Raw genomic sequence first — 27,481 nt, 5'->3', positions numbered from 1 at the left:
GTTCTTCCCACTTACTGTTGCACCTGTCCCTCGAAAGGGAGAGTGATAGATGGATGAGAGGGAAGCTTGTTTGGCCATGGCACTGTGAGATAGAATGGCAATGAAAGCCTAACACCATCACTTGAGGAAGGGGAAGAAATGTTGAGAGGAAGTTGAAGGTGGACAGTGAAGGATGAGAAAAGGAAGAAACTTGACATTAAAAAGCTATTGTTAGCTGCAGACAACATGCATTTCCTAGAGTAAAAATAATGCATGTAGGGGCAATATTTACTATTATACGGGTACCCAACAAGTGGGAGATAGTAATGGTTTACTAACAGCATCAAGGCATGTTACAACTGCCTTGAAGCTGATGCTTCCTAAGAAGCAGCGTGGCCTGGTGGATAGAGCACGAACCTGGGAGTCAGAAGGATTTGGGTTCTAATCGTGGCACCGCCACTTGTCTGCAAGTCACTTCACTTCTCTGTGCCTCAGTTCCCTCATCTGAGAAATGGGGATTAAGTCTGGGAGCCCCATGTGGGCCAGGGACTGTGTCCAACCTGATTATCTTATATCTACCCCAGCGTTTAGTACAGCCTGGCACATAATAAGCACTTAAATACCATAAAAAAAAAACAAACCAAAAACCGCAATCCATTTTGAAAACAATCCCAGAAAAAGCCTCCTCCCCTCCTTGCCTATCAAAGCATCCTACTTTTCCCTCCCCCATCCACAGCTCCACAAAGCAGAGAAAAGAGGCAGGGAAGCGCCAGCTGTGAAATATGAAGATTTTCAGGGAGTCAAGCCACCCAACTCTGACCCTAGAATTAGAGTTTGGCATTGGTCTTTCTGGTTCCAGGGACTGTAGCTCAAAGCTTCCAGGTAGAATGGGCTGGTCCTGCTAGGCAAATAGATAGTACTGTGAAGATGATTCAGAGTTCCTCCTAGCCTGGAACTTGTCAGAATCACTTACGATCTTCTCTATCTAACTTTTCTTCATTTGGTGAAAGTTGAGAATTGTACTTTGACAACTGCTTCTTAATCTCTGGGTCTTCATCATTTTCAGGCTTTTTCTGCTTCTAATACATCAAAAGAAAACATCATTTTACTCCTAAGACAATTCTGCTACACAGAATTTCAGCAAGCTGAAAAGATAAAAACCGCAGCATGATAATCACGACTGCTAATATCGAAGACTGAATGGTAAATGCAAAACAATGGCTCAAGGCATTTTAGTTTTGAAAATGTAAATATAGAAGCCTCACAGGCTAAACTCTCACAAGGATAACTGTATCCTTTAATATACAAGACAGTCTAACCCAGCTCAAGTGACAGGAAAAGTGTCTCCCATGCCCTAAAAGCAGAAGGGGGAGAGAAGACCTTTCTGGTTCCCGCTGGTGACTCATTTTGACTGTGGCGTCTTCTTGAAGTGATACAGACTGAATGTCTCTCAGGCTCAGTAGTCTGAGAAAGGCAATGGATGGTCCTAAGCAACTGCTAATGCAGTTAGCAGTTGTTCATTAAAAGTAGACATACTGTCCACTGCTATGGCCATGAATCAGTTGGACATAATGAGGAACACAGCTACCAGAATGCAGCTATGTTTGCGCTCTACACACATTAAGCACCCAATAAATACCACTGACAGATTGATTCCAGCTTCCTCAGTAACCTAGGAGGAAGTCAGAAGAGTTGAGGTTAATCACTCACAGAGACCCTGGATTGCCTTCCTTATAACATGGGGCTCAGCAGGAATGCTGTTTCAAGCATATGACAGGATGTTATTAAGCCCTCCTTTAACAATACAAAGGGAAATAACTGAGTGCAACCGATTGCCCTGAGGAGCCTCTAAAAAATATCCGATTAAATGTCAGAAAGCAGTTCTCCCCATCTTCAAAGCCCTTCTGAAATCACATCTTTTCCAGGAGGGCTTCCCCAATTAATTTCTCATCTTCCCACATTATATAATAATAGTGATGGTATTTATCAAGCGCTTACTATGTGCCAAGCGCTGTTCTAAGCGCTGGGCACTGTAACTTGGGTACTCACAACCACCCATGGCACTTAAGTACCTATCTTCATTTTAGCAGTAACTCATATACATGAGCTCCTCTACCTTGAATTGTGACTCTAATAAGGGACACAGATTTTGACTCCAGGGGACAGGGACTGTGTTCAACCTGATTATATTGTATCTACCCCAGCACTGAATACAGTGCTTGGCACATAGTAAACACTTAAATACCACAATTAGTATTATAATAGCCCTTTTTCCTTCTTCCTCTCATTTCTAAATTATTTTAGTGTGTCTCTCCCCCTCTCCCACTTCAACCCAGCCCACACACTTCACTCCTCTAATACCAACTACTCACAGGGTCTTGCCTTCACCTCCCCCTCCTTGCTTACATCCTCCCTCCTGTCTGGAACTCCCCCTCCCACTACAAATCTGACAGAGCAGCACCCTCTCCATCTCCAAAACCCTACTGAAACCATACCTCCTCCAGGAAGCCTTCCCAGACTAACCTCTCATTCCCTATTGTTTTTCCTCCCTCTGTCTTCCTATGCCCTTAGTCCTAACTCCCTAAACACTTTGGACCTCCCCCTTCATCCCCACTCCCACAGCACTTAATGTACATATCCTTATACTCAGTTGCTTCTCCTACCTGTAATTTAACATCTGCCTCTCTCCTAAGACTGCAAGCTCCTTGAGAGCAGGGATTGTGTTTACCAACTATAGTCATCATTCCCTAGTGATTAGTACGGTGCTCTGCACAAAGCAGGTGCTCAACAAATATCAATGACTGATTCACCCACTATGCATTTATTGTTATACTGTACTCTCCCAAGCGCTTAGTAGAGTAAGCACTCGATAAATACAAGTGAATATAATGACTGATTATAAACTCCTCCAGGGTAGAGATCCTATCTTCTAACTCTTTTGTACTCTCTCAAGGGCTTAGTATAGTGTTCCAAACACAGTAGGTGCTCAAAAAACATGTTTGACGATGATGTGTGGCAGCCCAAAGGGTGACCTTTATATTTAACAGTATTTATTATGCTCTTATAATTCTCTTTCACCCACCCCTCAACATTTATCCTCTCCCTTTTCTCTGTTCATAATGTTAATACTTCATTAATACATTTCTATAAAGTAAATTTTGTGTTTGTTGATCTAGCTGCATGTTGTCATGTTAAATTGACTGGCCTTTATATAAGGCCAAACATAGAGTTACAGGCAGAGTTTTAAGAATTTTTCTTTAAATAACAAAACACCCCCTGGAACTGGGTGTCCAGCTGGATACTGCCTTTCTGCCTTCCACCTCATCAGACTTTGTAAAGAGGGTTGAAGAAAGAAGAAGGGAGAGTCTGGGGACACAAGAGAACCAGGAGTTCAGGAGTCCTGGGAGACGTATGAAAGTCATGAAAGAAAGTAGAGACCAAAAGCCAAGATCGTACCCACCAACACCATAAATATCTGTAACGCTGTTCTTAAGAAAAATTTAATATACTCTTTTTCTTACCTTTTTCTTCTTGCCTTTAAATTGTTTGATCAATGTGATTAAATGCTCAACCAGAAACATGAAATACAAGCCTCCTAAGGCAGTCAGGCCCTTCCAGGTGGAATCCAAGTGAGGACCCTTGTCTGTGTTTGGAAAAATAAGGTGCCTGAAAAGAGTGCCTTTGTCCTGCTCAAAGAGAGGTTTCTCGTGACTGTGGTGATAACTTGAATGAGACTAGGGACAAAGAAAACAATACTGGTTTTAGAAATGTGTTCGATGAAGACAAATTATTGTACAGAAAAAGTATTACGATTACACCTCCCTCCCCTAGTTCCTAAAGGAATCAGCAGGCCCAATTTAACCACAGTCTTCTAGACTGTGAGCCCGTTGTTGGGTAGGGACCGTCTCTATATGTTGCCAACTTGTACTTCCCAAGTGCTTATTACAGTGCTCATTACAGTGCTCTGCACACAGTAAGCGCTCAATAAATACGACTGAATGAATGAACCACACTTTTAATTCCTAAAATGGGGGTTGGGGAGCAGAGAGAGGCAGCAGTGGCCTAGTGAAAAGAACAAGGGGCTGGGAGTCAGGAAACCCAGTTTGGCGTCCCGGCTCCGTCAGTGGCCTGTTGTGGGACCTTGGACAAGTCATTTCTCAGTGCCTAAGTTGCCTCATCTGTACGAGGGACCCAAAATGGATGGTGAACCTCTTGTAGAACTGGGACAGTGGGCCCCTGGCCCACGTCATCCCCTGGGCCTGGAATGCCCTCCCTCTGCCCATCCGCTAAACTAGCTCTCTTCCTCCCTTCAAGGCCCTACTGAGAGCTCACCTCCTCCAGGAGGCCTTCCCAGACTGAGCCCCTTCCTTCCTCTCCCCCTCGTCCCCCTCTCTCCCCCCCATCTAACCTCCTTCCCGTCCCCACAGCACCTGTATATATGTATATATGTTTGTACATATTTATTACTCTATTTATTTATTTTACTTGTACATATCTATTCTATTTATTTTATTTTGTTAGTATGTTTGGTTTTGTTCTCTGTCTCCCCCTTCTAGACTGTGAGCCCACTGTTGGGTAGGGACTGTCTCTATATGTTGCCAACTTGTACTTCCCAAGCGCTTAGTACAGTGCTCTGCACACAGTAAGCGCTCAATAAATACGATTGATTGTTTGATTGACTGTGAGCAATCTGATCACCTGGTCCCTACCTCCAGCACTTAACACATAGTAACTACTTCGTGAATACTATTTAAAAAAATTAATAAAGCATCAGCCCCAGGTGTGCATCTCTGGAGCTGGGGGCGGGGGGCAGGGGAGGAACGGACACGGACAAGCATCTCGACTGTTCCAGCATGGATACCCATTCAAACGGGGCAAGGCCCCAGTGATCCTGACCAGCCAAACAACATTTGGACCCTCCAGTTTCAAGCTGCACAATGGCAAGGAGTGTAGAGCTCGTTTTGGAGTGTGGGAGGGGTGAATACTGCAGGGAGGGAGTCACCAGTGGGTAAGCAGTCAGGCAGCACAAAGCAAGCACTCTCCAGGCGATGCTCGCTAGATGTTCTGAAAGCCACCCCTGGGGTCAGATGCTCTGATGGCCCCTGCATCCGAATTGTCAGGCCCTCCCCACAAGTGACCTGGGTTCTCATCCCAGCTCTGCCATCTGCCTGCTGGGTGACCTTGGCCAAGTCATTTAACTTTTCTGTGCCTCAGTTCTCTCATATGTAATAAACAGAATAAAAATCTGTTCTCCCCAACCTTTAGACTGTAAGCCCTATGTAGGACAGGGGCTGTATCTGACCCGATTGTCTTGTATGAACCCAGGACTTAGTAGTACTTGACACATAGTGCTTAAAAAAATACCACAATCATTATTGTTATTGTTCCCTTTACCAGACCAGCTGAAGTAGAAAATGTAAAATGACAAAGCCTTTGGTGTTCAAAGGGTTTACTATTAACCCCTAATTTCTCCCTAACCCCTAATTTCTCCCAACATGTTAAATAAAGCTCCTTAATTCAAATACAAGTCTGCATTAAGCATGCCTATGACTAGATACACATAAGCCAATTCTACTGAAAGATAGTTTGGGGCCATCTTTTAGCTCTGAACAACATAGACAGCCAGAGTCAACATTACAGGGTAAAATGCAGCAGAAAGATTAAAACAGTCACTTACATGTGGAAGAAGATGTAAAAAAGCATCACCACTCAAAGTTCCGACAGCCAATGCCACGAGGAAACTCAAGAGAAACTTGAAAAACACACGGTTCATCAGAGGTACCAAGACAACACCCAGCAACGAAAGAAAACTGATTATGGAAATGGCTATAAATCCGCCAATCCAAGCTGTCAAAAGAAAACAGTGTTGTAGGCATGAACAATTTGGAAATTTACAAAAAAAAATCATAGAGCTACTTAGAGAATCAAGGTCAAGGAGAACAAAGCTGTGGCAGAAGGACCATGAGGAAGCAATCTGTTGCTTACTCAAGCCAATGAACTTCCCAAGAAGTGTACAGCCACACCCTGAGATTCTTAGCAGTTTAAGGCCAGTTCTCAAGGCAAGGAGAGAGAAGAACATGGTCAGTAGAGCTTGACATATGGAAGCCCCCCAGGATGGTGTTAGGGAGGCAAGGACAACACAAAATGGCAAAGAGTCTCTTATCCCTAAATCACACTGGCACGAGGCCAAGGGGAGGCCAGAAGAAGACCTATTCCCCAAAGGTAGTTCCCAGCCCATTTTCTTTGTGCCCCATGAAGCTAACAAGAACCTGAATGGAACGTCTCAGTCCTTGCTTGTAGCAGCATGGAGTACTGGAGAAGGCACAGGCCTGGGAGTCAGAAGGTCATAAATTCTAATCCCGGCTCCACCACTTGTCTGCTGTGTGGCCTTGGGGCCTCAGTTACCTCATCTGTAAAATGGGGATTAAGACTGTAAGGGGACTGTGTCCAACCCGATTTGCTTGTATCCACCCCAGCACTGAGTACAGTGCCTGGCACATAGTAAGCGCTTAACAAATGCCAGAATTATTATTATTAGGGAAAGAGAAGTGCAAGTTTAGCAGGCATCACTGATGGTGGCTCGGCAGGATTCCTAACTCTTTGCACTCCCTGTCGCAGGTGTTAATTTGGGGGTTGGGGAGAAAGAAAAATGCAATTTTAATCTAGAAACAAATCATAAAGCCATCAGGTACTGGAGGAAAATAGAGAATCTGTACAGTTGCAATAATGAAAAATCCTCAGATAGCTTTCATAAGTGTGAATTTTACACAAAACGTATAACTACCTATTCGCATAGAGTAAGTCTTCGGAGGGCTTTCCACCTTTTCACTGTTTACATGAACTACACAAGATCTACCATCAATGTGGTTAATAATAGCTGGGCAGAGATAGCTAAATTCTGTTGCATTCAGGATTACTTGCATGCTGATTCCATGAGACTGCAGCAGATTAGATGTATTGAAGCACTGAAAAAAAAAACATTTCAAATCAGCACACAGAATTTGGGAAAAAAAATAGTAAAAAATAGCTAGCATAGGCAGTGAATATCACAAAGGCTATCAAGGCAACTACCTACTAGATCATGGCCCTATGGCATAGGATGGGCACCAAGTAGAGGTCACCTTGGCCGTGAGTGGGCCCAAAAAGTATATGTGCCTTTCCGTGCACTTGGCAAGATCTTGCCCCCTCTCCCAGCAACTCGCTCACTGGACTCCACGTCCCAGGGAGGAGAGAGTGTATGTGGCACTGCACAAACCACTGTCACACAGGAGAAGCAGCATGGCGTAGTGGAAACAGCACAGGCTTGGGAGTCAGAGGTCGTGGGTTCTAATCCCGGCTCCACCACTTATCAGCTGTGTGACTTTGGGCAAGTCACAACTTCTCTGTGCCTCAGTTACCTCACCTGTAAAATGGGGATTAAGACTGTGAGCCCCACATGGGGCAATCTGAATCTCCCCAGTGCTTAGAACAGTGCCTGACACATAGTAAGTGCTTAACAAGTACCATCATCATCATCACTACAATCAATTCCTCTGCACATATTCTTGACTGAAGCCTCAGGACTGAGGATTGCCAATCGTTAGAAATACCAACATCATTAAAGAGAGTTCAGCTCTTCCATGGCTCCTTAAGCAGCTACTTAGGCTGACTGGCCCACATGAGCCAGAGAATTTGTTCTGCCTGATTATCTTATATCTTAGCGCCTGGCACATCATAAGCACTTAAAAACCACAATGATTATTGCCAAGATAGTAACAATGGTTTGTCTAGAAAGGTTGGATTTTTTTTTTAATTAAATTCTAGAGATGATAAAATGACCATACATCCCAAATCTGGACAACATAATTACTGGAGAAAGATGTACTTGAAAATACAAGTTTACCTCTGGAGTGGCACTAAAGGTTAAACAATTCTAATATTTTTTCCTGCATAGGCAGATTGCTCAGTTAGTTAAAAACAGAAGTTATCAGTAGAGTACCAACAAGTATAACTTGGAAGCAAACAGAATTCATCTCACCTCGTGGGGATTCTGGTTTGTAGACTTAGGATATCTGACATTTCCTGTCTCAGGCTCACTCATGGTCGTAGACTCACTAGCTCTCCCTTTAACAAGCCAATTCGCGTTGCTACTTTCGGTAGTGTTAGGGGCAGAGGTGCCATTCAAACCTGTGGGCAGAGTCCCCATTTTTCCTCTTTCAGGGGTCTCCAACACATGATTTTCTTCTGTGACAGGGACTGAAGTGGTCACAGTTACTTCACTAGAGATAGTCTTGATCAAAATGATGTGGGAGTTTTCCACATTCTCTAATCTGTGTGGCCCTGTCACCTGACTATTCCTAGAATTCTGTTCTGTACCACCAGACTCAAGGGTTGGATAAACAACTTTGTGAATATTTTTATTCAGAGTACCACGGCCATGATGGTGATGATCATGATTTAAATGGACTCTTTTAACTGGAGCTATGCCTATATTCTGAAGTAACTTTCTGAATCCTTCAATTGTCAGGGAATTATTCTCCCCATAGCGGTGGAACAGTTCCTGCAGGTGATGCTTCTGCATGCCCATTGCTAAGTCACTGTTAATACCAGCCACCCTACTGGGAACAATTTTTTCTGAGGACTGCTGGGAAGCAGTTGACTCCATTCCATGTTGATGAGTGTTGACACCAAGCGCCACTACAGCAAGTGACCAAAGTAAAGTCACAAAAAGCATCTTCTCCATTGCCGCTTCCTATGAGAAAGAGAAAACAGAAGATGAGGAAGAGGCTAGGAAGAGAAAGAAAGAAAAAAGAAAGATGGAAAGGAGAAGAAAGAAAAAGAGGAGGGAGAAAAAGAAGGTGGACCACAAGTAGTGAAGGTGCTTAGAGAAGCAGGCAAGAGAAAGGTTGAAAATATGAAAGGAAAGGATGGGGGTGCAAGAGAGAGAAGAGACGGGAGGAAGAAGGAACACAAAGGGAAAGGAGAGGTTTCTTTGGGAAATTCACAGAATCTCTCCCCTGCTCCTTCCTCCTACTCCAAAAATTACACTCACCTTGGGATATCTAGCCCCTAAACTTTACTATAGGACATGGCATCCATTTCAAACCCAAGGCATACTGTTGCTTCCTAGACCACAAACCTATTCAGGAACTATTCCCCTGTTTCCTGCTCACGTGACATCTGATTCTACCCAAGACATCCGGTTCTTCATCAGTGAACTCTCCAGGATACTTATCTTCAGACCCAGCCTCAACTCCTTTTGAACTTCTCTATATCTACGGGATGGTACACATGCTTTATAGACAGCAGAATATTTATTTGTGCAGTAAAACCTTAATACTTTGGACACCAAAAATCCAGAATTTGTGATCATTCATTCAAATGAGCACATACTTTCTGCTCCCTCCTCTACTGCTGCCAAAGAAGAAATGGGTTTTGTTCTAAAGGATGGAAGCTTTGCATCCTTCACAATCTCGGTCAGCAAGTCTGGTAGGGCTATATGCAACAGGGAGAGAAGTGATGCATTTCCTGTTCTCAACTAACGTTCATTCTGATTGACTCAGTCAATAAATAGTACAGTAGTAGAGAAGCAGCATAACCTAGTGGAAAGAGCACAGGCCTGGGAGTAGGGAGACCTGGCTCTAATCCCAGTTCTGCCATGTGTCTGCTTGGGCAAGTCACAACTTCTCTGTGCCTGACTCTCCTTATATGAAAAATGGGGATTAAATCCTATGCCCTCTTACTTAGGCTGTGAGCCCCATGTGGGACAGGGACTGTATCCAACCTGATTACCTTGTAATAATTATAATAATGATGGTATCTGTTGAGCGCTTACTATGTGCCAGGCACTCTACTAAGCACTGGGGTGGATACAAGCAAATTGGGTTGGACACAGCCCCTTCCCCTGTGGGGCTCACAGTCTCAATCCTCATTTTACAGATGAGGGAACTGAGGCCCAGAGAAGTGAAATGACTTGCCCAAGGTCACACAGCAGACAAGTGGTGGAGTAGGCTTAGAACCCATGACCTTCTGACTCCCTGGCCCATGCTCTATCCACTACACCACGCTGCAGTGCTTTAGAACAGTGCTCAGCACATAGTAAGCACTTAACCAGTACCATAAGCAATACATCCTAGCGGATAGAGCACGGGACTGGGAATCAGAAGGACCTGGGTTCTACTCCCGACCCTGCCGCTTGTCTGCTGCGTGACTTTAGGCAAGTCACTTCATTCATTCAATCGTATTTATTGAGCGCTTAGTGTGTGCAGAGCACTGTACTAAGCGCTCGGAAAGTACAATTCGGCAACACGTAGAGACAGCCCCTACCCAACAACAGGCTCACAATCTAGAAGGGGGTTTGAATCCCGGCTCTGCCACTCGTCAGCTGTGTGACTTTGGGCGAGTCATTTAACTTCTCTGTGCCTCAGTTACCTCCTCTGTAAAACGGAGGTTAAGACTATGAGCCTCATGTGGGGCAGGGATGGTGTCCAACCTGATTATCTTGTACCTACCCAGCACTTAGTACAATGCCTGGCACACTACAAGCACATAACAGATACCATTAAAAATAATAATAATACTCAAGCACTTGTTCTGTGCAGAACACTGTACACTAGAGTGCCCTCCGTACCTTCAGAGTTTACAATCTAGTGGAATTTAAAACAGAAAGAGGGAGAGAAACTATGGGTGTCTGAGCTGTACTTCCTGAATCGGGTCAGAAGGGACACGATTCCCAGACTTTTGGGCAGATTGGTGGTCAAGGCACCCCTTGGAGACTGATGACTAGATGGGGGCAGGCTGGAAGCAGAACTGCTGAGACGATGGCTCCCTTGCAGTCGAGCACCCACGGTACTCAATCTTCCAGGTGCCTTAACAGCCAGAGTCCAAGAGCCCCGCGAGCTCCCGGGAGGCCAGGGCCGAGACAATCTCTGTTTCTATTTCTGCATCTGGTTCTAGATGCAACTCCCTCATGCTCAGAATGAGAAATTGTCAATTATACCAGGAAGGCTCGTTGTGGGCAGGGAATGTGTCTGTTATATTGTTGGGTTGTACTCTCCCGAGCGCCTAGCACAGTCCTGCACACAGTAAGCGCTCAATCAATACAATCGATTGACTTAAGGTGGCCACCCGGGGAGGCCAATCAATCGTATTTACCGAGCGCTTACTGTGTGCAGAGCACTGTACTACGTTCATTCATTCAATCGTATTTACTGAGCGCATACTGTGTGTACAGCACTGTACTATGTGCTTGGAAAGTATAATAGTACGTGTTTGGGAGAGGACAACACAACGATATAACAGACATTCCCTACCCACAAGGTGCTTACAGTCCAGACTCTGTATTGTAATCATCATCATCATCAATCGTATTTATTGAGCGCTTACTATGTGCAGAGCACCGTACTAAGCGCTTGGGAAGTACAAATTGGCAACATATAGAGACAGTCCCTACCCAACATTGGACTCACAGTCTAAAAGGGGGAGATGTAATGTAATTACATTACATTGTAATGTACTTTCCCCCCGCAATGATGTAGTAAAACTGCACCTCAAACTACTCGGATTTCTCACTCAAGCTCAGCTCGCCCCCTCAACCACTACTCAACCACACAGTAGCCAAGTTATTTTCCTTGGTGAAGGCCTCGACTGGCCCAGGGGGCCGAGCCCTCAGGAGCCCCAGAAGGGCCGGTTCAGCCCCCCGGACCCCGTGGGGACGGGCCCGCCACTCCACGGCCCGGGCCCGCTCGGGTGTCCTCCTCTCGGACACCCGATGGTGGCCCCATCGCCACTTACCTGCCGTCCCGCGCGGCTCGCAGGACCGCCGCCCCGCGACCAAGGGCGGTCGCGGCTCCCGAGCATGCGCGGTGAGGCGCCGAAGTTACCCGCCGCGAGAAATCCATTTTTCACGGAGTGGCGTCAGCATCCGGGGGAAAGGAGGGGCGGGGGGCGGGGGGGGCAACGAAGGAGACTGCGCACTGCGAACGCAGGGTGGGCGACCACTAGGGACGGGCCTGGAACCAGAGCCTCCCCTCAGCCGAGATCTCGGGACATAGAAGTCGTCTGAAGAAAACCCCCATGGCCACCCTACCCTTCTCATCACTAGGGACGGGGCTCTGCCCGTTGCCTCCCTCCAAACTCCCCAAGTGGCCACCCTCCGCTCTTTCACGCGTTTATGCACAGAGGAAACCCTCAATAAATAATGATAATAATAATAACGATGGTGTTTGTTAAGCGCTTACTATGTGCCAAGCATAATGGCATTTGATTGATAAAGCTTCCTTGAAGCCAGACCTCGTTATGAGCAGAGAACGTGTCTGCTAACTGCTGTACTCTCCCAAGCTCTTAGTACATCGTCATCATCATCATCAATCGTATTTACTGAGCGCTTACCGTGTGCGGAGCACTGTACTAAGCGCTTGGGAAGTACAAGTTGGCAACATATAGAGACAGTCCCTACCCAACAGTGGGCTCACAGTCTAAAAGGGGGAGACAAAACCAAACATACTAACAAAATTAAATAGAATAGATATGTACAGGTAAAATAAATAAATAAATAAATAGAGTAATAAATATGTACAAACATATATACATATATACAGGTGCTGTGGGGAAGGGAAGGAGGTAAGATGGGGGGGATGGAGAGGAGGACGAGGGGGAGAGGAAGGAAGGGGCTCAGTCTGGGAAGGCCTCCTGGTACAGTGCTATCCACACGGTAAGCGCTCAATAGATACCACTGATGATGATGAGATCGGGGCCATATTTTCCTCCTAACTAATCGACTTGCAGATTGGGTCTATGAAAATACAACAGTGCTCTTTCACAATTCTGGAGGAGCATTACTCCGCAACATCGCCAAGATCCGCCCTTTCCTCTCCATCCAAACCGCTACCCTGCTGGTTCAGTCTCTCATCCTATCCCGACTGGATTACTGCATCAGCCTCCTCTCTGATCTCCCATCCGCCTGTCTCTCCCCACTTCAGTCTATACTTCACGCCGCTGCCCGGATCATCTTTGTGCAGAAACGCTCTGGGCATGTTACTCCCCTCCTCAAAAATCTCCAGTGGCTACCAATCAACCTACGCATCCGGCAAAAACTCCTCACTCTCGGCTTCAAGGCTCTCCATCACCTCACCCTCTACTACCTCACCTCCCTTCTTTCCTTCTACAGCCCAGCCCGCACCCTCCACTCCTCTGCCACTAACCTCCTCACTGTGCCTTGTTTTCGCCTGTCCCGCCGTCGACCCCCGGCCCACGTCCTCCCCATGGCCCGGAATGCCCTCCCTCCACACATCCGCCAAGCTAGCTCTCTTCCTCCCTTCAAAGCCCTACTGAGAGCTCACCTCCTCCAGGAGGCCTTCCCAGACTGAGCCCCCCCTTTCCTCTCCCCCTCCCTATCCCCCCGCCCTACCTCCTTCCCCTCCCCACAGCACCTGTATATATGTTTGTACAGATTTATTACTCTATTTATTTTACTTGTACATATTTACTATTCAATTTATTTTGTTAATGATGTGCATCTAGCTTTACTTCTATTTATTCTGATGGTTTGACAACTGTCCACGTGTTTTGTTGTCTGTCACCCCCTCTAGACTGTGAGCCCATTGTTGGGTAGGGACCATCTCTATATGTTGCCAACTTGTACTTCCCAAGCGCTTAGTACAGTGCTCTGCACACAGTAAGCGCACAATAAATACGATTGAATGAATGAATGAATGCTCTGCACACAGTAAGCGCTCAATAAATACAATTGAATGAATTATTCGGACACCAGTGGTTAGTCGTTCAATAGCATTTATTCAGCACCTCTGTGCAGAGAACTGTAGCAAGCACTTGGAGTAGTACACTAGAGTTAGCAGACATGATTCCTGCCCTCAAGACAGGAGGAAGAAGGAAAGATATATATGAGTTATCCCCTGTATTTTTACATATATGTATTTAACATATATATTACAACTTAAGTAATAAGGTATGTAAGATATGTATATAAGTGCTATGGGCGGTTGTGAGTACACAAATGCATAGGTGATGCAGAAGTGCTGAAGTAGCAGTTGGCGGGGGGATAGAGCCTGGGAAGATCAGAAATTAATCCAGGGAAGGCCTCCCGGAAGAGATGGTTAAAAGGAGCCGTTGTTTTGACAATGTACGTAAATTCTAAGGATAGCTGTATGTGCTTAAGTGCAAAAAGTGACTGGGGTAACAGAACTTGAGTAGTGGAAGTTAATCCTTTCGTCTCCATCCAAACCGCTACCCTGCTCATTCAATCTCTCATCCTATCCCGACTGGATTACTGCATCAGCCTCCTCTCCAATCTCCCATCCTCCTGTCTCTCCCCACTTCAATCTATACTTCACGCCTGGATCGTCTTGATGCAGAAATGCTCTGGGCATGTTTCTCCCCTCCTCAAAAATCTCCAAGTGGCTACCAGTCAACCTACGCATCAGGCAAAACTCCTCACTCTCGGCTTCACTCTTATCTCTCCGGTCGTTCATTCTCAGTCTCTTTTCCAGGCTCCTCCTCCCCCTCCCATCCCCTTACTGTGGGGGTTCCCCAAGGTTCAGTTCTTGGTCCCCTTCTGTTCTCGATCTACACTCTGTCCCTTGGTGACCTCATTGGCTCCCATGGCTTCAACTATCATCTCTATGCTGATGACACCCAAATCTACATCTCTGCCCTTGCTCTCTCCCCCTCCCTCCAGGCTCGCATCTCCTCCTGCCTTCAGGACATCTCCATCTGGATGTCTGTCCGCCACCTAAAACTCAACATGTCCAAGACTGAACTCCTTGTCTTCCCTCCCAAACCCTGCCCTCTCCCTGACTTTCCCATCACTGTTGACGGCACTACCGTCCTTCCCGTCTCACAAGCCCGCAACCTTGGTGTCATCCTCGACTCCGCTCTCTCCTTCACCCCTCACATCCAAGCCGTCACCACCAAAAACTGCCGGTCTCAGCTCCGCAGCATTGCCAAGATCTGCCCTTTCCTCTCCATCCAAATTGCTACCCTGCTCGTTCAAGCTCTCATCCTATCCGGTCTGGACTACTGCATCAGCCTTCTCTCTGATCTCCTATCCTTGTGTCTCTCCCCACTTCAATCCATACCTCATGCTACTGCCCGGATTGTCTTTGCCCAGAAATGCTCTGGGCATGTTACTCCCTTCCTCAAAAATCTCCAGTGGCTACCAATCAATCTGCGCATCAGGCAGAAACTCCTCACTCTCGGCTTCAAGGCTCTCCATCACCTCGCCCCCTCCTACCTCACCTCCCTTCTCTCCTTCTACAGCCCAGCCCGCACCCTCCGCTCCTCTGCCGCTAATCTCCTCACCGTGCCTCGTTCTCACCTGTCCTGCCGTCGACCCCCCGCCCACGTCATCCCCCTGGCCTGGAATGCCCTCCCTCTGCCCATCCGCCAAGCTAGCTCTCTTCCTCCCTTCAAAGCCCTACTGAGAGCTCACCTCTTCCAGGAGGCCTTCCCAGACTGAGCCCCCTCCTTCCTAACCCCTTCCTCCCCCTCCCCCTCCCCCCACCTTACCTCCTTCCCCTCCCCACAGCACCTGTATATATGTATATATGTTTGTACATATTTATTACTCTATTTATTTTACTTGTACATATTTATTCTATTTATTTTATTTTCTTAATATGTTTTGTTTTGTTGTCTGTCTCCCCCTTCTAGACTGTGAGCCCGCTGTTGGGTAGGGACCGTCTCTATATGTTGCCAACTTGTACTTCCCAAGCACTTAGTACAGTGTTCTGCACACAGTAAGCGCTCAATAAATACGATTGAATGAGTGAATGAATGAATTAATTAATTAAGGGATACTTTCTGGGGAGAAGATGGGATTTCAGGAGGGCTTTCAAGTTGGGAAAAAATTTTGATGTGGTGGATTTGAAAGGGAGGGAGTTCCAAACAGTGGGGAGGATGAGAGCAGAGATTGGAAGTGGCATATTGTGAGCAAAGCACAGTGAGAATGCCAGGTTAGAAGGAATGAAGAGTTCAAGCAGGGGAACAGAGGGCGAAGAGAGTGGACATGTAAGAAAGAGAAACTGAGAGACAGAAGAGAAGTTAATCATCGTGGGCCTCCTAGAGGAGATGTAATTTTAGAAGAGCTTTAAAGATGGGGAGAACTGTGGGCTGGCAGATTTGAAAGGGGAAGGAGTTCCAGGCTGAGGGAAGCAGAGCAGGAGCCCAGGTTAGCTTTCCACCATCTCTGCCGTAGAGTGGCCCTTGAGCCCTACCTAAAGCTGTGCCGGCTTCCTGGGGAACGGAAGGCACTGCTGCTTGCTGATTGATTGGATGTGGCCTTGGGAGTGGGCTGGTGGTACTTCAGGACCAAATTATTAATCATATTTATTGAGTGCTTACTGTGTGCAAAGCATTGTACTGAGCGCTTGGGAGAATACAATGTCAATCAATCCAATCAATCAATCAATCATATTTATTGAGCGCTTACTGTGTGCAGAGCACTGTACTAAGCACTTGGGAAGTACAAGTTGGCAACATATAGAGACGGTCCCTACCCAACAGTGGGCTCACAGTCTAGAAGGGGGAGACAGAGAACAAAACAAAACATATTAACAAAATGAAATCAATAGAATAGATATGTACAAGTAAAATAGAGTAATAAATACGAACAAACATATATACATATATACAGGTGCTGTGGGGAAGGGAAGGAGGTAAGGCAGGGGGATGGAGAGGGGGATGAGGGGGAGAGGAAGAAGGGGGCTCAGTCTGGGAAGGCCTCCTGGAGGAGGTGAGCTCTCAGTAGGGCCTTGAAGGGACGAAGAGAGCTAGCTTGGCAGATGTGGGGAGGGAGGGCACTCCAGGCCAGGGGGATGACGTGGGCCAGGGTTCGACGGCGAGACAGCCGAGAACGAGGCACGGTGAGGAGATTAGCAGCAGAGGAGCGGAGGGTGCGGGCTGGGCTGTAGAAGGAGAGAAGGGAGGTGAGGTAGTAGGGGGCAAGGTGGTGGAGAGCCTTGAAGCCGAGGGTGAGGAGTTTCTGTCTGGTGCGTAGGTTGATTGGTAGCCACTGGAGATTTTTGAAGAGGGGAGTAACATGCCCAGAGCGTTTCTGGACAAAGACAATCCAGGCAGCGGCGTGAAGTATGGATTGAAGTGGGGAGAGACAAGAGGATGGGAGATCGGAGAGGAGGCTGATACAGTAGTCCAGATGGGATAGGATGAGAGCTTGAACGAGCAGGGTAGCGGTTTGAATGGAGAGGAAAGGGCAGATCTTGGCAATGTTGCGGAGCTGAGACCGGCAGGTTTTGGTGACGGCTTGGATGTGAGGAGTGAACGAGAGAGCGGAGTCGAGGATGACACCAAGATTGCGGGCTTGTGAGACGGGAAGGATGGTAGTGCCGTCAACAGTGATGGGAAAGTCAGGGAGAGGGCAGGGTTTGGGAGGAAAGACAAGGAGTTCAGTCTTGGACATGTTGAATTTTAGGTGGTGTGCAATCCAGATGGAGATTTCCTGAAGGCAGGAGGAGATGCGAATCTGGAGAGAGGGGGAGAGAGCAAGGGCAGAGATGTAGATTTGGGTGTCATCAGCGTTGAGATGATAGTTGAAGCCATGGGAGCGAATGAGGTCACCAAGGGAGTGAGTGTAGATCGAGAACAGAAGGGGACCAAGAACTGAACCTTGAGGAACCCCCACAGTAAGGGGATGGGAGGGGAAGGAGGAGCCTGCAAAAGAGACTGAGAATGAAGGACTGGAGAGATAAGAGGAGAACCAGGAGAGGACGGAGTCTGTGAAGCCAAGGCTGGATAGCGTGTTGAGGAGAAGGGGGTGGTCCACAGTGTCGAAGGCGGTGGTCCACAGTGTCGAAGGCAGCTGAGAGGTTGAAGAGGATTAGGATAGAGTAGGAGCCGTTGGATTTGGCAAGCAGGAGGTCATTGGTGACCTTTGAGAGGGCAGTTTCCATGGAATGTAGGGGACAGAAGCCAGATTGGAGGGGGTCGAGGAGAGAGAGTTGGTGTTGAGGAATTTGAGGCAGCGCGTGTAGACGACTCGTTCAAGGAGTTTGGAAAGGAATGGTAGGAGGGAGATGGGGCGATAACTAGAAGGTGAGGTGGGGTCAAGAGAGGGTTTTTTTTAGGATGGGAGAGACATGGGCACATCAACATCAGACACATTCTCTGCTCACAACAAGCTCACAGTCTGCTCCTTGGCACTCTCGGCAGGGAGGGGCAGCTCAGTCTATGGTGGTTCGGCTTGGCATTGTAAAAAAACATGCAATAAAGTGTCCACTTTTACTGGTGCTCTGTTCTGGACTATACCAATTTACTTCCAATCCTGATAAGGACCATGTTAACTAACTCTTTTGTACTGTCCCAAGTGTTAACAGCAGTGCTCCACACACAGTAGGTGCTCAGTAAATACTTTAGATTATTGACTAATTGGATATTTGGCAGGTTTTTTCCCAACCCGTTTCCCCCCACTGAATTGTGAGCTCCTCGAGGGTAGTAATCTCCCTAGTAATCTGGGGAAAAATTACTAGAGGGTAGTAATCTGCTGCTAATGCCACGTTCTCGCCTGTTCCGCCATCATCATCATCATCAATCGTATTTATTGAGCGCTTACTGTGTGCGGAGCACTGTACTAAGCACTTGGGGAGTACAAGTCGGCAACATATAGAGACAGTCCCTACCCAACAGTGGGCTCACAGTCTAAAAGGGGGAGACAGAGAACAAAACCAAACATACTAACAAAATAAAATAAATAGAGCCTTCTTTAAGTGGCTTGGAGAAACAGTGTGGCTCAGTGGAAAGAGCACAGGCTTTGTAGTCAGGGGTCATGGGTTCGAATCCCAGCTCTGCCAATTGTCAGCTGGGTGACTCTGGGCAAGTCACTTCTCTGGGCCTCAGTTCCCTCATCTGGAAAATGGGGATTTTCCAGACTCCCCCCATCGACCCCCGGCCCACGTCAGAGGGAATGCCTTCCCTCTGCCCATCCGCCAAGCTAGCTCTCTTCCTCCCTTCAAGGCCCTACTGAGAGCTCACCTCCTCCAGGAGGCCTTCCCAGACTGAGCCCCTTCCTTCCTCTCCCCCTCTCCATCCCCCCATCTTACCTCCTTCCCTTCCCCACAGCACCTGTGTATATGTATATATGTCTGTACATATTTATTACCTTATTTATTTATTCATTTATTTTCCTTGTACATATCTATTTATTTGATTTGGTTAGTACGTTTGGTTTTGTTCTCCGTCTCCCCCTTTTAGACTGTGAGCCCACTGTTGGGTAGGGACTGTCTCTATATGTTGCCAACTTGTACTTCCCAAGCGCTTAGTACAGTGCTCCGCACACGGTAAGCGCTCAATAAATACGATTGATTGATTGATTTGATTGACACGCCCTTCTGGTGACGTCACCCGCGGGCCCGCGGCGCCCTCGAGAAAACCCGGAGAGGTGGATTTCGGAGTCAGCCGGCCCGGAATCTCGACCTGCCCGCACCGGGCATGCGCAGGGAGCAGGCGCGTGACGTTTTTCTTTGGCATGGTGGGGTGAAGGCGAATGTCTCCTAGGAAGATGGCGGAGCCTGTGATGGACACTTCTCACGTGTTCTGCAGCGCCAACCGGACTCGGGGAGCGGTGTGCTGGGGCGCGGGGCCCGGATCCCTGCTGGCCCTGGCCACGTGCCGCTCCGTGGTGCTTTACGAGCCTCAGGTAAGAGCGAGGTTGCTCTGACAACCCTCCCCAACTTGTTCCCCGGCTCCCCTGCCACTGTCCGGTCTGTTCAAGACTCGAACCTTTCCCCCTGGTAATAACCATAATGCTATTTGTTCAGCGCTTACCATGTGCCAAGCACTGGTCTATGCGCAGGGGCAGATACAAGGTCATCAGGTTGTCCCACATGCTGCTCACAGTCTTAATCCTCATTTTACAGATGAGGTAACAGGCACAGAGAAGTTAAGTGGCTTACCCAAGGTCACACAGCAGACAGGTGGCAGAGCCGGCATTAGAACCCTCATCATCAATCGTATTTATTGAGCGCTTACTGTGTGCAGAGCACTGTACTAAGCGCTTGGGAAGTACAAGTTGGCAACATATAGAGACAGTCCCTACCCAGCAGTGGGCTCACAGTCTAAAAGGGGGAGACAGAGAACAAAACCAAACATACTAACAAAGTAAAATAAGTAGAATAGATATGTACAAGTAAAAGAAATAAATAGAGTAATAAATATGTACAAACATATATACATATATACAGGTGCTGTGGGGAAGGGAAGGAGGTAAGATGGGGGGGATGGAGAGCGGTAACAGATGAGGTAACAGGCACAATCAATCAATCGTATTTATTGAGCGCTTACTATGTGCAGAGCACTGTACTAAGCTCTTGGGAAGTACAAATTGGCAACACACAGAGACAGTCCCTACCCAACAGTGGGCTCACAGTCTAAAAGGGGGAGACAGAGAACAGAACCAAACATACTAACAAAGTAAAATAAATAGGATAGAAATGTACAAGTAAGATAAATAAATAAATAGAGTAATAAATATGTACAAACATATATACAGGTGCTGTGGGGAAGGGAAGGAGGTAAGATGGGGGGGATGGAGAGGGGTAACAGATGAGGTAACAGGCACAGAGAAGTTAAGTGGCTTACCCAAGGTCACACAGCAGACAGGTGGCAGAGCCGGCATTAGAACCCTCATCATCAATCGCATTTATTGAGCGCTTACTGTGTGCAGAGCACTGTACTAAGCGCTTGGGAAGTACAAGGTGGCAACATCTAGAGACAGTCCCTACCCAGCAGTGGGCTCACAGTCTAAATGGAGACAGAGAACAAAACCAAACATACTAACAAAGTAAAATAAATAGAATAGATATGTACAAGTAAAAGAAATAAATAGAGTAATAAATATGTACAAACATATATACATATATACAGGTGCTGTGGGGATGGGAAGGAGGTAAGATGGGGGGGATGGAGAGGGGTAACAGATGAGGTAACAGGCACAGAGAAGTGAAGTGGCTTACCCAAGGTCACACAGCAGACAGGTGGCAGAGCCGGCATTAGAACCCTCATCATCAGTCGTATTTATTGAGCGCTTACTGTGTGCAGAGCACTGTACTAAGCGCTTGGGAAGTACAAGTTGGCAACATATAGAGACAGTCCCTACGCAGCAGTGGGCTCACAGTCTAAATGGAGACAGAGAACAAAACCAAACATACTAACAAAGTAAAATAAATAGAATAGATATGTACAAGTAAAAGAAATAAATAAATAGAGTAATAAATATGTACAAACATATATACATATATACAGGTGCTGTGGCGAAGGGAAGGAGGTAAGATGGGGGGATGGAGAGGGGTAACAGATGAGGTAACAGGCACAGGGAAGTTAAGTGGCTTACCCAAGGTCACACAGCAGACAGGTGGCAGAGCCGGCATTAGAACCCTCATCATCAATCGTATTTATTGAGTGCTTACTGTGTGCAGAGCACTGTACTAAGCGCTTGGGAAGTACAAGTTGGCAACATATAGAGACAGTCCCTACCCAGCAGTGGGCTCACAGTCTAAAAGGGGGAGACAGAGAACAAAACCAAACATACTAACAAAGTAAAATAAATAGAATAGACATGTACAAGTAAAAGAAATGAATAGAGTAATAAATATGTACAAACATATATACATATATACAGGTGCTGTGGGGAAGGGAAGGAGGTAAGATGCGGGGGATGGAGAGGGGGACGAGGGGGAATCCTCTGACTCCCAAGCCCGGGCTCTTTCCAGTAAGCCACGACTAGTAGTAGTAGTAATGATAATGATGATGGTAAGCGCTTACTATGTGCCAAATACTGTTTTAAGCGCTGGGGTAGATACAAGGTAGTCAGGTTGTCCCACGCGGGGCTCACAATCTTAGCCCCCATTTTACACATGAGGTAACCGAGTTATAGAGAAGTGAAGTGACTCGCCCAAGGTCACACAGTAGACAAGTGGCGGAGCTGGGATTAGAACCCATGACCCTCCGACTCCCAGGCCCCTGCTCTCTCCACTACGCCATAAGCAGCGTGGCCCAGTGGAAAGAGCACGGTCCAGGGAGGCCGAGGACCTCGGTTCTAATTCTGCTCTGCCACTTGGCTGTGTGATCCTGGGCAAGTCACTTCTCTGTGCCTCAGTTCTCTCATCTGTAAAGTAGGGATTAAATCCTACCCCCTCCTGCCTAGACTCTGAGCCCCATCTGGGTCAGGGTTTGACCAACTCGATTATCTTGTATCTACACCAGCGCTTAGTATAGTGCTTGGCACATAGCGCTTAAGGAGTGTTATAAAAAAATACGTAGGAAAGTGCAAAAGTGCAGCAGAAGCAAAAGATGCTAACATGGAGGTTGTGTATTAATGGGGGAGTCAGACACAAGATACTTCCAAGGAGTGGAAACAGTAGTAGGAGAAATAAAGAATGAGTTAGGGAGTGGAATGAGTATTCCAGGATGAGACGTCAGAATAAATTATAGTAGTAATTGAAAGTACAATTGAATATGCATAAGTTCTAGGGGTGACAGGTTGATTTACCATAAGGTATTGGGAATTAATTGGGGAAGGCTTGTTGGAGGAGATGGGATTTGAAGATGGGGGAGGGCTGAGATCTGGTAGTTTTGTGGTGGGAGGGAGTTCCAGCACAAGGGAATAGTTTGACCAGAGGGTCGGAGGTGTATGACTCTAAATCAGGATATTATAGAAGATGTGTTTGGGAAAAACAAAGAGTGCAGTTTTGGGTTAGCAATTGAAGAGGGCTGACAGGTAATGTGGAGAACTTTGTAGCCAGTGGCAGTGTGTTTTTTGCTTGATGTGAAGGGTCTTGGGGTTAAGGATAAGGAATATGGTGTGTGTTGAGCAACGTTTCAGGAAGATATTCTGGAGTGTGAATTAAAGCGGGGAGAGCTGTTCATATTGAAAGCTTGCATATCAAGCAAAAACCACGTACCATTGGTTTCAAGGCTCTTTGCCAGCTTTCCCTAACTCATTTTTCAAACCCCTTAAGCCATTCTCATTATTCTCGGCTCCCAAATTCCCTTTCTAATAGTACTACACTGTTGACTTTCCTGCCTCCAATCCCTTTCCCACACTGCCTTCTTCAACCTGAAGCTCTCTCCTCGACTCCCCAAATCTGCCTGACCACAACTCTCCCCTTCTTCAAAGTCCTAAAATCCCACCTCCTCCAGTAAGCTTTTCTTGATTAATTTCCCTGCACCGAAGCCATATCAAAACACAACGGCTACCCTTATAATTCATGTACTTATACCCGTCCTCAGCAGTTCCCCAAATATGTATATTCAGTTATTCATTGTGAGATTTCAATTCAACATGTTCTGACAAATTATTTCCGACCTTGTTCTTTTTCCTGTTATTTGTACGTGGCTTTGGGCTTTCTCTCTCTCCCATTAGATTGAAAGCTCCTTGAAGGCCAGAGAAATGTGTTTTTCTTCTGTTCTACTGTCCCATACCCTCTACTTCCAGGTGGTGTTCTATCAGTACCATTTATTGATTGATATGAGGCTTTCCCTGATTAATCCTCCCCCTTTCTGAACATGTCTGAACATGAGCGCTTAGTACAGTGCTCTGCACACAGTAAGCGCTCAATAAATACAATTGAAAGAATGAATGAATGTCATCTCTGTACTCCTGTGTTTAATGGGCTACTTTAGCTTTTATCATTTGAATCTGTGTTCTTTTGTCTGTTGTATATTTATAATTTGTATCCTCTTAGCTTCCCCATTGAGAACCAGTGCAGCTTAGTGGAAATAGCACAGGCCTGGGAGTCGGAGGACCTGGGTTCTAATCCCAGCTCTGCCACTTGCCTGTTGTGTGACCCTGGACAAGTCACAACTTCTGTGCCTCAGTTACCACATCTGTTAAATGGGGATTAAATCCTACTCCCCTCCCACTTAGTCTATGAGCCCCCATGTGGGACAGGGACTGTTCCAATCTGATGAACTTGTATCTACCCCAAGGGCTGTAGTCTGTCTGATTAGATTGTATTGCTTGGAATAGTACTTTGCTACACAGTAAGTGCTTAACCAATATCACAATTATTAATGCTATTATTAGGATGCTGGTGATGATGCATCTTGTGGTTTAAAAAAAGTTTTGCAAACATTCCAAGTTCTCTAAAAGCAACAGCAGTAGGATTCTCCTAAATTGTAAGGCCGGGATCATGTCTATGTTAATATACTCTCGCAAGTGCTTGATCCAATTCTCTGCTCACACTTAATGCTCAGTGAATGCCATTGATGGATGCTCTTGTTTTTTGTTTTTGTTTTTTTCCCTTTTAGATAGGAGTTGTGGTTGGTACTCTGAATGGTCACACTGACAGAGTTAACTGTGTCCAGTGGGTTCACAGAAAGGATGGCAGTAAGTATCAATCTGATTTTCTTAAGGAGCTTTAACTTTTCTATGTAAAACACAATTAATATTGCCTTCTTCTGAGACAACCTTTAATGCAGATGTCTGAATATTGCTCCCTAGTTTCAAAAAGACATTAATTTTAAAAATTGTTCCTTTAATCCTTAATTTAGGGAAGGATCCCATTCCCCAAGGTGTGGGAGATTGGGCAAGATTTTGGAAGTCGGTAGTCTAAAAATTGTGAAATATTTTATTTTTTCCTGGTGTAACATTTGATATTTATGAATATTCTCCCATGCAAAGTTGAAAATGTGAAAAACTGTTCAGTTATTTGTATAACCAGATTCATGGATGTAGATTGTAGTTCATCTTCTCACTGTGTAACTCCACCAAAAGAAGATTAAATTAACTGTAGTTTTAGCTTTTCAGGACCAAAAGATCATTTTTCAAGAGGCTTTAGAGAAAACAGAGTTCTCCAGGATGTAAACCCTTCCTAGAACTGAAATCTGCAGGAATTAATGTTCTGTAATGCAGTAGCAGGGGATACCCTGGTCCATTTGAAAATATTTTTCATTTTAAAAATTAATGTAATAGACACTGTATTACAAGTGGAAAAGGGTATTACAAGGGTACAATTACAGAGGTAGCTTTAATCCAGATTTATTTGTTTGTGTTTTTTTTTTAGCTCCTGAGACTGAATTGGTTTCTGGAGGTTCAGATAAACAGTTGATTCTTTGGGAATTGCAAAATAACCAGGTAATATAACTTTTAACTTTTCAAATGCCTAAGGCATTGAAACTCTGATTCATTCATTCATTCAATCAATCGTAGTTGAGCGCTTATTGCGTGCAGAGCACTGTACTAAGCTCTTGGGAAGTACAAGTTGGCAACATGTGGAGAGGGTCCCTACCCAACAGTGGGTTCTGTGGCTTTAGTTTTCTTTTCTTTTCTTTATCTTGTAAGCTTTTCCCTTATATCCACTCTGAATCTAGGCACTTTAGTCTGGTCTCTTAGCAGCATGGCCTAGTCGAAAGAACACAGACTTGGGAGTCAGAGGACGTGAGTTCTAATCCTGACTCTCCCACTTGTCTGCTGTGTGACCTTGGGCAAGTCACTTAACTTCTCTGTGCCTCAGTTTACTCATTTGTAAAATGGGGGTTAAGACTGAGCCTCATCTGGGACAGGGACTATTTCCAACCTGATTACCTTGTATTACCCCAGCACATAGAACAGTGCTTGGCACATAGTAAGTGCTTAACAAATACCGTAATTATTATTTTTATTGCCAGATCTTACTGCTCACAAGCTTCAGGGATCATTCCATTTCAAGATTGAGCCCATGCCATTCCAGCTTGCATTTCCAAACCGTCACCCCCATGCCAAACTTAATGCACTTGCTCTGTCTCTGCCCGTTGGATGCAACAACCTCACTCCTCTCCGTAAGAGACAGCACTCTGGACTGTTGACTGTTGGTTAGAGCAATCAGTCCACATTTTGTCCAGGGTTACCACAGGGGCAGAGTGGGCACTACCCCGGTAGCTGGGCCCTGGGATCAAATTAGAAATTGATTTAGTTTCCTTTCGATCAATCGGTTGTATTTATTGAGTACTTACTATGTGCGGAGCACTGTTTTAAGTGCTTGGGAGAGTACAGTGTAGCAGAGTTGGTAGGCACGTTCCCTTCCCACAGTTTGGATGGGAGGGAGTCGAGCATGAAGGCCCTGCCTCTGGAGGAGCTTAAGGAGTGGGTCAGAGGAATTGCCAGACCCACTAAGCAAGCATTTGTGAGAATTCCCAGAAGAGCTTTTAAATTCCCAGTGCTCGGAAAGGGGAAAACACAGAGCCCATATTCATTATTTCTGGTTTCTTAAAGGCCGGTGATGATGGTAGGCCTTGCATATATAACTTCCATATCGGGAAAGACAGTTTTGCCTTAATATTCTTAAGCCCTTTCCTTTTTTTTGTGTTTAGCTGATAAATGTCGTTCACCTCAAAGGCCACAGTGATGCCGTTTGTGCCATAGATGCTGTTTACCAAAAGGGTGGACCAGGTGAAGAATTCAGACTACTTGTAGTTTCTGCCGCATCGGATTCTACTGTCAGGATCTGGTCCAAGGATGGTTCTGACGGTATGTTCCAGTACTGGCTGGGTTTCAAATGCAGGGACATAATGATCCTTTTGCCCCCACCAAAGGCACTGTGGGAGGGTTGCCTTTCAACCAGAGATATTTATTGAGTGCTTACTTATGTACAGAGCACTGGACTAAGTGTCTTCATTTCAAGACCATGCTGCTGCTGATAAAACCACATCCATGAGCTTTAGGGTAGTTGAGAGACTCTTTTACACTTGAACACTGGGCCCCTGAAAATAGTCATCCTCCTTTCCAGGCCCCTTTACCTTTCAGAGTGAGCATTGGCTTAGACACCAGTGGTTCAGAGGAGGTAGGACATGAGCGTGACTTGCTATTTAGCCATCCCTTTGTTGCCCAGCCCCCCTGGCCAGAGGCACACATTGTGAGCTGACTGGTGTTAGGGATAACTGGTTTGCTCTGTGGTCATAGACCTGAACAGCAGTAGACCCTAATTTTGTCCATATGTGTTTGAGTGTGTATAGGTGGAATTCCTTTTGTGCGTATCCAGCCTGAAAGGCCCCCACCTCCATATGCGTGGGTTTCAAAGTGTGTGTGTATGTGCGTGCGTGTGCAGGGAAGGTGACCATGTGGATGGAGGATGAGATGGAGGGAAGTGAAGATGAGTGTGGGATGGGGGGAGAAACGGGCAGCTGTGACTCTTGATTTGACAATAAACGTGTCAATCAGCTAGCCCCAGAAGCCACGCCGACCTTTCAGGAGACTTGAGCTGGCCACTCTGAGAGATTGCCTCTCTGAGCCTGTTCTAGCTTTTCCCTATGCAGATTGTTGTTTGATTGATTAGATAATCCACTTCTCATGGGGCCCGAATAAATAATAATTTTGTTCTTTTGTAGCTAAATGTCTTCAGACTTTGCAGTTTGGGCAAGGATTTGTTCTGGATGTCTCCTTGTCTTTTTTACCTGGGACTGATGGTGAGTGAACTCCTGCCAGGGTCAGTGCCTAAGGTCTAAGGGAAATCAGTCTAGCCCAAACCACATCACACGGAGTGGCCAAAGTCTTTACTTCTCTGGGGAAGCAGCATGGTGC

General features: G+C 46.2%; 2 protein-coding genes across 3 annotated transcripts in view; one reads left to right on the top strand and one right to left on the bottom strand.

Annotated features, from left to right (window-relative positions):
* The window catches only part of LOC119949516 (alpha-catulin-like), a 100,916-nt gene extending 89,089 nt beyond the window's left edge, over positions 1-11,827 (bottom strand). For both annotated transcript variants that reach the window (XM_038771363.1, XM_038771361.1), the window contains exons 1-6: positions 11,752-11,827; positions 7,997-8,710; positions 6,764-6,944; positions 5,657-5,826; positions 3,501-3,713; positions 953-1,058 (exon numbers count right to left, since the gene is read on the bottom strand). In XM_038771363.1, the coding sequence (XP_038627291.1) occupies positions 953-1,058; positions 3,501-3,713; positions 5,657-5,826; positions 6,764-6,944; positions 7,997-8,710; positions 11,752-11,817 (1,450 nt within the window). In that variant the 5' untranslated portion in view covers positions 11,818-11,827. The remainder of the gene's footprint in view (positions 1-952; positions 1,059-3,500; positions 3,714-5,656; positions 5,827-6,763; positions 6,945-7,996; positions 8,711-11,751) is intronic.
* A 7,644-nt stretch (positions 11,828-19,471) lies between these two features.
* ELP2 (elongator acetyltransferase complex subunit 2) overlaps positions 19,472-27,481 on the top strand; it is a 35,334-nt gene continuing 27,324 nt past the window's right edge. Inside the window, exons 1-5 of the mRNA XM_038770860.1 lie at positions 19,472-19,624; positions 24,235-24,313; positions 24,990-25,060; positions 26,275-26,431; positions 27,289-27,366. Coding sequence (XP_038626788.1) covers positions 19,472-19,624; positions 24,235-24,313; positions 24,990-25,060; positions 26,275-26,431; positions 27,289-27,366 — 538 coding nt within the window. The remainder of the gene's footprint in view (positions 19,625-24,234; positions 24,314-24,989; positions 25,061-26,274; positions 26,432-27,288; positions 27,367-27,481) is intronic.

Source organism: Tachyglossus aculeatus, chromosome X2, assembly GCF_015852505.1.
Source record: "Tachyglossus aculeatus isolate mTacAcu1 chromosome X2, mTacAcu1.pri, whole genome shotgun sequence".
NCBI classification, from domain to species: Eukaryota; Metazoa; Chordata; class Mammalia; order Monotremata; family Tachyglossidae; genus Tachyglossus; species Tachyglossus aculeatus.
This window is presented reverse-complemented; position numbering and strand designations above follow the sequence as displayed.